The sequence below is a fragment of the Danio aesculapii genome, chromosome 4, assembly GCF_903798145.1.
Source record: "Danio aesculapii chromosome 4, fDanAes4.1, whole genome shotgun sequence".
Classification (NCBI taxonomy): domain Eukaryota; kingdom Metazoa; phylum Chordata; class Actinopteri; order Cypriniformes; family Danionidae; genus Danio; species Danio aesculapii.
In genome coordinates this window covers 26861156-26875978 of record NC_079438.1, presented here as the reverse complement: position 1 = coordinate 26875978, position 14823 = coordinate 26861156, and the positions used below count along the sequence as shown (strand labels likewise).

The 14823-nt window shown below is 38.6% G+C and overlaps 1 protein-coding gene and 1 non-coding gene across 2 annotated transcripts; one reads left to right on the top strand and one right to left on the bottom strand.

The window, feature by feature from the left end:
• Positions 1-886: 886 nt before the first annotated feature.
• trnak-cuu (transfer RNA lysine (anticodon CUU)) lies at positions 887-959 on the top strand. The gene has a single exon. It is a non-coding gene; the product is annotated as a tRNA-Lys (tRNA).
• Positions 960-6718: 5759 nt separating this feature from the next.
• Positions 6719-9194, bottom strand: LOC130222322 (uncharacterized). Its single transcript, XM_056454904.1, has 7 exons — positions 9047-9194; positions 8575-8941; positions 8407-8499; positions 8172-8320; positions 7885-8091; positions 7582-7790; positions 6719-7501 (listed from the first exon to the last, which is right to left on the bottom strand). Exons 1-7 carry the CDS (start codon positions 9172-9174, stop codon positions 6888-6890), a joined length of 1767 nt encoding a protein of 588 aa, XP_056310879.1. The 5' UTR covers positions 9175-9194; the 3' UTR covers positions 6719-6887.
• Between the last annotated feature and the right edge of the window lie 5629 nt (positions 9195-14823).

Here is a 14823-nt window from a genome sequence, read left to right as displayed (position 1 = left end):
ACGACCCTGAGATTAAGAGTCTCATGCTCTACCGACTGAGCTAGCCAGGCTTCTGACACTTTCTTTCTAGTCACTGTTTTGATCATTACCTTCCCTACCTGTGTAAAGATTGATGCTGTGTATTAGTCAACTGGAATAAGTAACTTAGCCAATCCAGGCACTGGACAACAAACTTCTGCTAAATCCTGATGTCATCTTGTAATGCCAGACAGCACGTGGCCCAGGATCATTGCCCGTTGCATGTGTTAGCAGTTGCAAGGCAGTAAAAGCCTTCGTTCGTCCCTGGATGGGCTCAAAGCAACAACCTTTCAGTTATCAGCTGAACGCGCTAACCGATTGTGCCACAGAGACTCTTAATCTCAGGGTCTTGGGTTCGAGCCCCACGTTGGGCGTTTCTGTTACCTTTCTCTCTCTCTTTTCAGCAGCTTTTATTTGGATTCATCGAGCATACCTATCAAGACAAACTTCAGCATTTCTACCACAGTTGCATTAGTGTCTGAGTCTCTGTGGCGCAATCGGTTAGCGCGTTCGGCAGCTTTCATTTGGGTTCATCCAGCAGACCAAGTGAGACAAAGTTCAGCGTTTCTACCACAGTTGGTATGGTTAGTCTGAGTCTCTGTGGCACAATTGGTTAGCGCGTTCGGCTGTTAATTGAAAGGTTATTAGTTCAAGCCCACCCAGGGATGAATCAAGCTTTTCTGTGCCTTGCAACTGCTAACACATGCAGTGGGCCACGTGCTTTCTGGCGTTACAAGATGACATCAGGATTTAGCAGAAGTTTGTTGTCCAGTGCCTGGATTGGCTAAGTTACTAAAACACAGCATCAATCTTTACACAGGTAGGGAAGGTAATGATCAAAACAGTGACTAGAAAGAAAGTGTCAGAAGCCTGGCTAGCTCAGTCGGTAGAGCATGAGACTCTTAATCTCAGGGTCGTGGGTTCGAGCCCCACGTTGGGCGTTTCTGTTACCTTTCTCTCTCTCTTTTCGGCAGCTTTCATTTGCATTCATCGAGCATACCTATCAAGACAAAGTTCAGCATTTATACCACAGTTGCATTAGTGTCTGAGTCTCTGTGGCGCTACCTGGATCAGGATCGTCTGTCTCAGTCTCTCTCCTCGTCCAATCGTTGCTCTCGCTCACCATTGTGAGAATGGACGAGAGCCAATCTCCGCACTCGCTTTCCATTGTGAGAATGGACGGGAGCCAATCGCCGCTCTCGCTCTCCATATTGAGAATGGATGAGAGTCAATCGCGTCGCGGCATATGCAAATGAATGTCAACACCGCTGTCTTCTGATGAGAGCACATCATCATATAACCTATCAAGGTAAGTTATTTTTGTCAACATCTATATCTACTGATAAAAGTTGTTTTGTCGATTGTAGTCCTTTGTTATGTCAGTCTTGGCCTCCTAACGCTGATTTATAATTTTATGACAAGAACTTTAACAAAAGTCACCCTAAGTTCACGTTTTTGTGCATAGTGTCAAAGTTCACGACCCCGCACCCTGTTTAACATTGCAGACTTTTGATACACTTGCAGAAATCATTAATTTTGTTCGAACGTGTCTTTAAATTAATAACTGTATCTAAATATACATGCATATACACTGTATATACGGTTGTTTGGATGCTTCAACAGCTTCCTCCCCCCGTATTTCTTAGCCAAAAACAAAATAAAGTTTACACAAAAATATATACACCGGTATGTCCTACACTTAACTATGTGCATAATTCTTTTGGTTTGGGGGTGTTCATTGTTATTTATTTAAATTTTTTTATTATTTGTATCACCAAAGCCAACCATGCGGTGAGTGGCAAATATAGAAGTCTAGATATTATTGAAAGTCTTTGTAGTATTATTATGGAATGCTTTAAATATGATAAGTCGTATATGTCTGTGTCTTTTTGTTCTCCATTTGTAGGAGAGCTGCTTGGTGTTGACTACCTCCTGAGTCAGACTGGACAGCCCATGGCATTGAACCCAGACTCAGAGGAAACAGAGGAAATGTTGAAGGATGTGGATGAAGGTGGGGAAGAAGATGAGGGCTTCGGGGAAGACGAAGTATATGATATAACTTTGCCAAGTCTCTCAGATGACCCAATCTTCTCCATCTCCTCCCACTTCCTACCCACCTCTGAGCCCATTGCCATTGCCCCAGCTGCTGTCTCTTCCATCCACCCTGCTGCCTCCACCACCCTGGCAACTAACTCCTCTTTCCATCCTCCAGCCTCCACTGCCCTGGCAACTACCTCCTCTATCCATGCTCCAGCCTTCACCGACCTGGCTGCGACCTCCTCCATCTACCCTCCAGCCTCCACCACTTTGACTGTCACCTCCTCTGCTGTTTTCACCAGCCTGGCTGCTGCCTCCACTGCCTATCCTGCTTCTGCATCCACCCAGTCTGCTGTCTCCACTGCCCTGGATGCTGCTGCACGCTCCACCCAACCCCCTGCCCCCTCCATCCAGCATGCTTCCTCCTCCCAAACTGCTGCAATCACCATCTTCTCTGTTGCCTCCTCCCAACCTGTTGCCCACTCCACCCAACCTACTGAACCCTCCACCCAGCCTGATGCCTCTGCCACCCTGGTTGCTGCCTCCATGTTGCAGCAAAGCACTCAGACATCTAAGTCTGGTGTATGTAAATATCTTGTAACCTATCTATGTTTACGCATCTAACGCATCAACAATCTGTGTTTTGTGCCTATGTTTGTTATATATATATATATATATATATATATATATATATATATATATATATATATATATGTGTGTGTGTGTGTGTGTGTGTATTATAATTATTATTTTTATTTTTTTTAGGCTGTGGATGGCTCAGGTGTACCAGGTATGGACAGAGTGGACAGCCTGGCAGATTATCTTGTGGACCTGAGGAATCAGCCCTCCCTTGTCCTCACCAACCAGCAGGTAAGGAATATAAACCCACTCTTTGTTCACTCTTTAACTTGTCATACTTGCTTACCTTTTACACATTTTGCTTTCTCATTTGGCATGTATTATCTGCTTTCTCTGCTTAGGTGAGCAATATTGTTGCTCTTTGGCAGAACCTGCTGGACTATGACAAGCAGAGGGTGGTGTTTGCAGCCAGGCATCAAGCAAAGCTGGACACTGGGAGGTTTAGGTCCCCGAAGAAGAGACAGGAGTTTACCCCAGGAGTGGAGAGTTTGAAGAGGCATGCCCTGACCACCTCTGCCCCACTTGCACAGTGGCCAGATTGCTGTCGCTTGGTTGAGACCATTTTTGTCAGGCTCTGTGCCATACATAGAACACCCAAATAGAAGGGGACCGGCACAGTGTCCAAATGGGATCTCATCCTGGCAGACTACAGAAAAATCAGGCGCAACATTCTGGCCAATGCTATAGTGATGAAGCAGACTAACCTTCAACTGGTGGATGTGAGTCACACCACCCTGGTACAGTGGTATAATAAAAAGTTAAACAGCAGGACACTGCTGTTGTGATGCAGGGGCTGCAACTTCCAAGCCACTTGTCTGTGGCGGCTGACCCCCTATTGCCTGCCAATGTGCGCCCCCCATCTCCACCACCTCAGCCAGGCCCGGCTCACCAGTACCACTTGCCCAGCAGCACTGTGGGCCAGGCTAAACTAAAAAGAAAAAGGACCATTTTGTCAGACCCACCGGCTTTGCCACCTGCTCAGATCCAGCAAGCCCAACAGCAACTTATTCCTGCTCCACCACCAGGGACTCAACTGGTCATGCTGATGCCAGTGGCCTCACAGGGGTCTATGCTGGCTTCTGCTTCACAGGCTTTTGGGTTTGGCCTCCCTTCTGCCCCTCCTGCCATTCCATCCACACCTAGTACTGCTGTCGCTCCCATTCGTAAACTGACCCGCAAAGTACAGCATAATACATGTAAGAAATGTAGGCAGTTTAGAACAGCGGAGACTGGACTCTGTAGAGGCATTGCCGAAGGAGCAGTGGTTGGAAAGAATTAAAAAAGGAGAAAAATAATAAAAATGTTCCAGAAGACCTGGACACTTCCTGAAGTGTTTATTTTTAATATTGACATTTAAATATTTTCAGGGGTCTTTTGTTTTACTTGTAGTTTTTTTTTTTTACTTTAAATTATAATTAAAAAAATGTACATTTCTAATTTATTTGTTTTTATCATTTATTTTACAATTGAAGTTATCTTTGCTTATTTCATTTTGTGTTGTTATTTATTTTTGTTTAATTTATTTGCACATTTTGTATTATTTTTATTTATTCCAAGAAACATTTATTCATGTAAATTGCTTTATTTATGTGTGTGTTTTTTCTCTTCTTTTGCACTTGTTTGCACTGCTGTTGAGCTATTATATTGTAAATGTAAATAATTGGCTATGACTAATTTTAAATAAATGTTTGGTCATTTTAACTGTTTCTCTGCTTGTTTCTTTAGTTGGTTGTGTTCTGCTATAGTATAATTCAAAAAATTAAATAGGCACAAAATGAAATAGTCCAGAAAATAATGTTTCAATAAAGAAACTAGTTTGTAGTTTCTCTATACTTAGCAAAATACTTAGCAGAAATGTACTTAAAAGCAAATATATTTAAAATAAAAAAGCTAATAAAATATGTAGTATCAATCAAATATTAATAGTACAGAGTAACTTTTTTACCTGTAAATAAATTATTAAAAACTAAATAAAAAATATTTTCCTTTCGCCCCTTTTTCTTCTCTTCTTTCTCTTTTTCTTCTTTTTTCCCTCTTTTTCTTCTCTTTTTTCCTCTCCTCCTTTTCTTCCCCCTTCTTCCCTCTCTTTATTTGGAATTTATTTGGGAAAATGTAATCAGGTTCTTTATAACATCTGAAATAAAATACTTTCAAACTAGAGATCAAGAAATGGTGAATGCTGGAGAAAATGTGGAAATGTATTGGCAGATAATTTCCACATAGTTTGGCACTGTAATATTATACACACCTATTGGCAAGATTTAAATAAAGAGATAAATGTAATAATGGGATTGAATCTGAATGTAATTTTAAAACTATGTACCTGTGAATTTACTCTGCAGAAATACCAAACAATGATGTGTATCTTCATAACACACAACTAACAACTAGCAAAAAGGCCATTACAAAGAAATGGCTCAAGGAAAATCCTCCATCGGTAGGCGAATGGTATGATATTGTTAAAGAGGTGTATGACATGGAAGTACTGACATTTACCTTGAGACAACAAGACTATAAAATTCTGCATACTGGGGTAAATAATTGAGAAGAAAAGTATTGTTTAATTTCACTGTGGTGCTTTTATTTTATATATGTTTGGAGCTTGTTGATCTTTGTCACGTAACCCTTAACAAAATTTTATATAGCAACATTTTATCAACGATAAATATGAATGTAAATAAGATTGTATTCGGTGACCTTTGACACTTGTATGTCTTTTTTGTTTCCATGTTCCTTTAAAAATGTCTGTTTGTTTGTTTTTATTGCTGTTTTGTTCTAAACTGTTTTGAAAAAGGAAAAAAAAACAAAAATGTATCATCATCATCCTGACACAAACTCAGCATGTAGTTTTGCTGCTGTTAGATCAAAAACAACAGCTGCCATTCATGTTCATACACTGTAAAAATAATTCTATAGGCCTGTCTGTCTTTATAAATAATGTCTTACATTTTACACTGAATTCTGTCCAAAATAGATTGACTTTTTTTTCTCTTTTGCTAAAATAAATTCTTATTGTTTTTGACTGTAGCTATCTCTTTTGAATTAGGCTAGCTGCCTTATTCTCTTCAAAGAGCAGCTCTCATACAGAGCCTGTTATTTCAGTGTTTTTTCCAGGATATTGTGGATATTTGTGGATTCCTTCTTTCTTGTCCTCGGCTGATCACATGGTAAATTTGGAATTTGATCATTGAGTTGTTTTTCCCGGTCATTTTTCTTTTTTTCTTATTTATTTAAACTATCACATATTTTTCAGGTGAAGTGGAAAAAGTGTTGCACTTATCTGAAAAACCTTTTAATGTATTAAATAATAAAGTGTTTTTTTTTTTAAAGGATTACTCGTTTTTAAATGAAATAAATAGTTTGAATGATTGTTAAATATATCCTAAACACTGTGTCTGTGTTTGCACCTTTATGAAGCTTAAAAAGATAATATGAATCCACTGAAACAGAACTGTGTGACACTGGGTCATTTCTGCAACGTTTTAATAAGAATATGAAATAACGGTACAGTTGAAGACTATAATAGTATAATAGTAATATCAAATAATAACTACACTAAAGAAAATAAACAACTTCCAGTACATACAAGTGCAAACAACTGAACAAAATCTGAACATTAATCAAACAACATAGAGACAACATAGGTAATGTCTTAAATTAAAAATGGTGGTGAATCCTAGGATGAATATACTATGGCTTGCTTAAAGAATTAACATGCCTGGTTAATTCTTGGCAGTGAGGTCCATGGCTTTTCTTGTGGTTGAAATTAAGGGTTCGTGGGAGGTAGGGTTACGAGCAGCTTCAGCATACTTACCAGGCTGTAATTCCACATGTGTTGCAAAGAATCCAGAGAGAGAGAGGAGAGAATATGGAGTAGCCTACTCACACTCTCACTACTGCATAAAGGAAGCTTATAAGAAAAAAAGAGTGAAAAAAGACAAGCCAGTAAGAGAAAATACAGTTCTCTGGAAGTAAAGGTGAATGGTTTGTAAGACCCACTCATTCACCCCACTCAAGTCTCTATTTAGAGAGAAGTGTTGGTGCTTGACATTGCAGGAAGAATCCTTCAGGGTGAGAAGAGCAGTGATGGTTGTCCAGAGTCCAGAGAGAGAGGAGAGAATATGGCCACAGGTGGAAACTTGGAGTTGGACATGTTAGAAGTGGGTGAGAATGGGGGATGGAAAGATGTTCTTTCACATCCAGTCCAATTCCAGCCCTTTCCCGGCAAAATATCTCCTCTTTGAGCCATAATTATAGAGTAACTCCTCATCACTCAAAATGTCTTTCGTAGCAATGAAGAGAATGATGTCTCTATCATTAAGCACATACAGCCTGGGCCGGATATTGGCTCTTTTGCTGGAGTGACGTATCAGGCGTCCGTAATTGAACTTCATGGGATGGCACTGGCAACTTTCTTCATGTGCGTCAATGCACATGGCTTCATGTTGCTTGTTCTTATAAAAAAACAAATGTCCAGGTCTAATGCCGCTGGTCGAAACAATTGCCATCCCATCTTCATGGCTAACCAGCTGGCCGTGGTATTCACAGACAACCTCCCCAATCTGAAAGAGTTTTTTGGTGAAAACACCATCACCCTTGTCAGGGACGGGTCTGACAGTCAGTCCTTTCCAGCGTTGAGACAAAATCATTTCATGCACAAAGCTGCTGTCGATGACCGAGTCCAACCTGGCAACAGGCTTCCACTGCTTCAGAACCACTGAAGCCTGTGGGACATTTGACGTCCACCCTTGTTTGTCCATCCAGCGGTTTATTTTGGACTCTGATGGCAACTGTCCAGCAAAATGTTCTAGAAACACAAAACGCATCAGTATTTGGCTATTCTCACTCAATTTCACTGTTTGTGTCATTAATCATCTGTATATTCACCAAGAGCATGCTGTTCACGCAGCTTCAGCTGCTCACTACGCCAGCGGTCATAGCAGTGCCTCTCATGTTCTGAGCCACACAGCTCATTCCTGCGTGCCCTTTTTGGAGGAGGCCCCTCCAGAGTCACTGGACAGAACTGCTCAAGAGTTTTGTAGGCTGTCTCTTCGTCCACCCTTGTCTCTTGGCTGTAAGCTCTACTGGACCTTTGTCTATAAGATCACAAAAAATAAATATTAAAGGAAGGAATGGCAAGGCTGTGGGTTGCAAATTTAAGAATAAGGATCATTGTTGTTAGATTCTTACCGTGTTTTTCCAGCAAGCTGATCTAGCACACTTAGAGCCAGAAATGCATCTGAAGATGTTTTCCTCATGTTGTTCCTTTCAGCTGTTTCTGGCATGTGCCCAAACAGCCGTGCCAACACATTTCTCTCCACTTCTGACTTCAGGTTTTGTGCTGCTGCCTCAAACACTCTCTGGGCATCACCAAAGGTCACACTGGGGAGACTGTATCTGAAACACAAGGCAACGTAAGAATGCAAAAATTGGACGGATGAACACGTAGAGTTAAAGACAGGTGTAATGTTGCTTACTTGTCATGTAGTCTTTTTAAGTCATTGGAGGGGTTATAAATCGATCTCCCACTACTTGATACAAAAAATGAATCAACTGCCACATCGTCGCCGGTGCGGTTTTCTTGTAGCATTACTGGCCGCACCTCATTGAAGTACAAGTCAAACCACTAGTTAGAGAAAGGGTCAAAAATAAGTATGACTTAACCACAATATATTTATTGCTGTTATGATTTAAAGTACAATACAAACGTACAAGTTCCTGTTCGTGTGACAACAGTACTTTGTGCTCCTTCACTGCAACACAGACACCATTCTCTATCCGGCTTCTCCCCTCCCAATCCTCAACCTGCAAACAGACAGTTTTGCACATTGATGAAGCATAGGACGAAAGAAGAGAAGGGAGGGAAAAACAAACACTTACAGTCATCTGTGTCACTACACTAGGTCGCTGAAGTAGCTTCAGCATGATAATAGCCTCCAGGTAGTACAGGACGAGCAGCCGTTCATTTTTAGTCAAACAGTCCCCTGTGATGGCTCCTGGATCCTGCATTTTACACATCACGGCCTGGAAATCTTTGAATGCAGCCTCCAAAACAGCAAGGCAGTCCTTTGGCAAAATTTCTTTGCCATACCCAAACTCTGATTTTTTCCCTGTGACCTCCATGCTTACTTTTTTGGACATAGCACTCTCTATTTCATACAGCACATCCAAAAAACTCTCACAGTCCTGAAACAGAGATGGATTGTTGTGGCGAATGTCTGTGGAGGTAATAATGTATTTCATGAACCTTGAGAAGAGATCAAAATTAGGTTGTTACAGTCAGAACACAGCACAGCTGACATTATTAGTTAACATGTACATGGCAAACTTGTGGTTGTTCCACACTACTGACCTCTTGAGACTCTTCCAGTAGTTGAACACTGTCCATTTTGAGAGCTTTGTATCTGACAAGATGTTAAAGTACTCTCGCACTTTCTCCACCTGACGAACAAACATCAGGTTTGGCTCAGTGGGGTCCATGTAATGTAAGAACCTGGACACTGTTTCCACCTAAAATGACACATTTCACAATTAAATAAACTCTCCTGCATAAAACAAGACCTGCATGTACATTTTTTTGCATGTATACCTTCACTCATTTAATTAACTTACTGCTTGTTTGCTGTTTTTATGTCCTAGGTCAATGTGCAGGTCCTTATTAAATCCTGCTAGAAGGGGGTGGTCAATGGAGTGCTTATTGTATAAACCTTTTTTGACCATCTCCACCCTCACAGAAGAGGTCCACTTCGGTCCAACAGTGCTGATATAAAAACAATAAACAGCAAGTGATTAAAACGACTGTGTCTTTTAAGAGAAATCATATCCACAGTGTACATTTATTTTCTGGGAATGCCGATGTGAAACTGTACCTCTGATAGTACTCTCCAGAGCTCTCGTCAGATAAGGGCTCATTTGGAGGCTCAACTGGGCCTTCTGCACCTTCTCCAGAGCTTTGAGACACAGAAGATGTAGTCGATTGAGCTGGTTCCGGGAGGAGTGAAGGTAAGTTATTAATCACCAACCCCCTCGACTGCATCTCCGCAATCATCCTAAAACAAGGAACAGAAAATAAGGTCAAATAAACAATACCAACAATGCATATTTATTAATGTGTAGATGTTTGATTTGAAGCCAAATACATCAAATCAGAAAAGTTACAAACCTGGCCAGAGGATTAGTAGAGTCCAATATGTCACGAATTTTTCCAAACTCCCAGAAACGTCCTCTGTGACAGAATTCGGACAACTCCTTCTTGGCCTCTATGACGACTGCCTGGATCTCTGCCTCTGTGCTGTTCCTCATACACACCTTCCTGAGATGCCCAGGAAGAGAGTGAGGAGCCTTTTTGCACACAGGGCAGAGGAAAAACATCCTGCTGTGGAAGGATCTGTGTGGATAATAAAACCAACATGTTATACAATGAAGAGACCAAGAGCAGCTTTGTGAAGGTTTGGGGTCCACCACACCCCACCCCCAACTCCAGGTACAGAAACAAAGGAACGAGCACACAAACACACACAGCAAAGTCTGCAGGACATTTTGATTAGAGGTTTAAGACAAAACTTTATTTCATATTAATATAATACTGTTACTAAATATATTTAAAAGGTGTATTTAATAATATGACAATTATTATGAGAGAATATTAAAATTGTCTCAATTATTTCTTAAACTAAGATTATTCCTACCATTAGGATTTTGAGTTAATATCAAATGACACCACAATTAGTATACAAACTGTGCTCTCCTCTCACAAACATTTGTCGACTTAAGATATTTTCTAAATTTAATGATAAAGACTCTAGTCTTCACTTCCAAACTTAGCTAACCCCACTGACAAAATGATGTAAGATAAACCGAGTTTAACAGGACTGCTGCATAGGGCATACTGACTAAATCTACTTACTTTTCAGAAGCCATTTCCGATGTTGAAAAGTGAGTTCTGTCCACTGGTCAAAAGCAACAAGTTGTAGCTGAAAGTGACACAACTGTACAACGACTGAGATGAGACGGGCCTCTTTAACCTGAGCTGGCAGTAGGTCAACGGCCTATCAGGACGCAGCATCCAACAGCAGCCCAATCTGCCCATTCCCAGGTGTTAATGGCCCAAGTGGGGCAGAAACAACTGTAAAACAGACAACAACTGATCTAGGCATATGGTTCAGTGTATTTAAAAATATATTGTCTTTGTTTTGACTTTGAGTAGTTTTATATTTCACAACACAGATGCAGGGAAGAATATTGTCTTAAAATTGGAAACATTAAAAAAAACAAATAAAAAAGAGACTTGAAACACATTTTAAAATAGATTTATACTTAGTTTGGTGATAGATACAATAAATAAAATAGAATATCTGATTTTCTGATAGATGTCTGCTCCACGATGGAGGAACACATATCCTTTATTATGTCTTATGATTATTAATAAAGTTAAATGTTTAAGGGCCTAGATCATATGATAACCATGGTGTCATCCCTCTTTAGAGTAAATCTGGAGTAATATGTGCTTGATTGTTTTTCTGCATGCCGAATGATTTGTTTCCTCAGGATCTACCGAGCCAGGTCAGAGGTCATGGAGACCTCTCGAGTGGACCTGGACTCTTGAAGAATTGGAAACAAATGTTTCCTGAGTTATTTGCCATTTTAGGTTAAGTATTTTAAAGTGAAGTGCTTGTATGTAAGCTGCCAGTTTAGATGTTGAATGTATTTTTAATATATATTATTCTTATATTGTTACATGTCAGTACTAAATATATTTCAATAATATACAAATATACTGTACATACACATTTTATTGAAACATAATTTGTTCTTACATGAATACTGATCTAAACTCTCAATGGCTGGCCGGAGTGGGTGTTAATGTTATTAATTAGCTAATGTTGCTGGGTGATGAAGGTATGAATAGTCTCGTTAGCAACTTGTTGTTCTTACATGAATACTGATCTGAACTCTTAATGGCTGGAGTGAGTGTTAACGTTTCTAAATTGCATATTGTTTTGCTGTGGATATATGAATGGTCTCGTTAGAGAGTTATTGTTCTAAACCATTGGTGCTTTGGTGGTAATAGTCAAATGCAAGCTTTCCCAAATTACTGCCAGATTTTTATTAAAAACCCATAAAAACTGTTCTGATTTATTGACCTGTTGGTCGAGGCTAATACAATTTCTCCTGTGTTTTCCATTGTAGACATGGGCCGGTATAAGATTCTGATGGTATGATAACCTTGGATGAAAAAATCAGTTTCTCAATATTGTGATTACTGCTCTAAAATATATTATTTTTAAATGTCTGGGTAAAAAAAAAACCTTTTTCTCGTTTGAGCACAATGTATTTTATTTTGAGAAACATTTAAAATTATTTGGAATAGTAAAGATGGTAATGAATCATTGACTTCTGCTGTCTTTATTAGCTTAAAAAACACTGACTTCTTTACATTTTAAAATGGCATCTTTTGATATATTTTCTGCTGGAGATACTGTTGTCCTTAAAAAAACTAATAAAAACAAACAAACGTACATACACCGTAGGAACGATATAGCAGAAACTTCTGGCAGTTTTAAAACCTTGACTTTTCTTAGGGTAAGATTTACATGGTTATGCAAGTAAGTTAAGAGGCATTTAGTCATTTACTGAATGTGACACTTTTTAGAATAACACCACAGAATATTTTTAAGTTAATTTACCATTTTAAATAACTGTGTCAGAATCTTAGAAGATCATAAATGCATTGGAGAATATTTGAGGTATGGCTGAGTCAAGGAAAATGGCAATTTGTGTGGCACATAATAAATGGATCTAGTTGCTGTGGTGTTCAAGCGCCATCTGCTGGTTGATGTCGGTAGCGGAAAAGTGTTGCTTTCAGTTTCACTTTCATTTTGAAATAAATAGTGTTAAAACGTTGTGCTAATACCCTGTAAGCACAATTTTTGTTGACTGATATGATAAATGTAACGACTTTTCTGTTAAAGAATAGTTTTGCTTTGTATAACTGCTCATTCATGATGGCTGAATTCATCAGAATAACATTATTATGTGATAAAACACACTGTACAAGATTTATATGAGAGTAAAAAAGATTTATTTGTGTTTCACTGTTTTACAAAAAAGAAACAGATCTATAAACTGCATCTGTGGTTTTTTATGCCGTCTTAGTGAGGCCAGTTCAAACTGATTTCTTAATGAATGTCATTTAAAATGTCATTTATTCCTGTGATTCAAAGCTGTATTTTCAGCATGGAGATCTGCTGTTCTACTATGATCAGATGTTATTGAGACAAAATCACTAACAATGATTCTTACATCTTATTAAAAAGAGAGTTGAAAATAATATAAATATTATTTTGAACTTTCATTTTTATCAAAGAATCCTTTACTACACACTGCTGTTCACAAAACAGATGAAGATTTGAAAATCAGTGTAAGAGATTTAGTAAAAGGCTTGATCAGTCTTTACACACCATAATGTTATTTCTGCTTTAAAAAGTAAATTAAATTACAGTAAAAACAACTTAGTTACTGAATTGTTCATTCAAACTGACTTTAATTCGATGAAAATACTTGATAATATAATTAGAATTAGAGAAATTATTCAGAATAATGGAATAACAATGATCTTTATTTTAAGTAGAAAAATTAGATTCTCAGTTTATCTAAAAACAGTGCAGATTGGCCATAAATTAAATTGACTTGAAGCTCTTTAGTTGACAATGAAGATCTATAGTGAAGATACACCTTTTTAAGTTCACAGCTGTCACAGTCAGACCAGGTACTCCACCCTTCCTGATTCCTCGTCTGGTCATCGTCCTGTTCGTCTTCCATTGTTTGTGTTCCAAGACTTTGCACCACTGCAAAGAAAATAACCCACCACTGCAAACAAAAGTAATAAGGGCTAGCACTGTAAAACAGCATGGTGGTCTTGCACCCATTTGTTCAAGACTTTGAAACTCTTGGTGTATACATTGAACAGTTAGGAGATTGCATAAAAAGAAATGTACTTATCGTGTCATCTGATAATCTAGGCGCTCATTCCATTGGCTGGATTACAGGAGAGTTTCACTGTTGAACACACATGTTGATTTTGCTTTGCCAGGAGGTGTAAAATCCAGAAAAGAGGGTCCAGTCAGGAGCATTCAAATTGAGAACCAAAGAGGAACATGACAGGCAAGTTGCTGAAGTGGTACATGATGGTGTTTTGAGTGGACGGTTGGAAAAAAAAAAGTAGACCAGTCCAGTCATATCCAATATGCTATTGTGTTTTGGTCTGTGTGTGCAGTCTTCTTTCACCTTTATATTTTTGTTTGCACAGCTTATATGCACCTTTCTATTTTACACTACTTTGAATATTGTTTACAAATAAAAACTCTTGATAATAATTGTGGATAGTCTATGTGTAATAATTCACACCATGTTTCATAATATAACCATAAAAAGATGTTAGCAAAATGTCATCTAAAAGGTTTATGGCTCTTCTGAAATATCATGCTTTATTAGAATAAATAAAAGGCATATATATTCAAATTAATACAATATATAGAGGTCCCTATTTCATTACAATTATTTGAGATATCAAACTGGTATTGATGAAGAACTATGCTTACTAATAGTAATTAAAAACTGCGAAAGACACCATTCAGATGTAACAACTGTAACGATTTGGGGAATCAAGCGGGTGTTGTTATAGACACCTATACTTATTTGCATCTAAGGATCTAAAGCAGGTCCTAATCATGTAAAATGATTTAGGTTATCAAGTTGGTATTGGCATGAACAGCTATACCTGTTAACAGGTTTCTTATATATGTAAGAAGGTCCTATTCAGTTAATTGTCTGCTAAAGATAATTGCACATTATGAGGAGGATTTATTTAAATGGCTATCGGACACAAATATTACTTTCATTGTTTTAAACAAGTTACAGGATTAAGTGCAGATTTTGTTTTATGAGATACAGTTCTTGAGCCTCTGGATATGGTTTTAACAACCATTTCTGCAGTGGATTGCAGAGTCAACAATAATGAAGCAGCCTAAATCATTCATTAATTTTCTTTATTAATCCCGGGTCGCAACAGTGGAATGAACCACCAACTTATCCAGCACATGCCCTTACAGCAGCAACCCATCTCTGGGA

Excerpts from the sequence above, each read along its gene's own strand:
- LOC130222322 (XM_056454904.1), bottom strand. The coding sequence starts at position 9,174 with ATGGACCCCACTGAGCCAAACCTGATGTTTGTTCGTCAGGTGGAGAAA. Across the intron at positions 8,092-8,171 it reads TTAAAAAGACTACATGACAA|ATACAGTCTCCCCAGTGTGA; the intron begins GTAAGCAACATT and ends CTTGTGTTTCAG. Across the intron at positions 7,791-7,884 it reads CAGCTTGCTGGAAAAACACG|ACAAAGGTCCAGTAGAGCTT; the intron begins GTAAGAATCTAA and ends GTGATCTTATAG.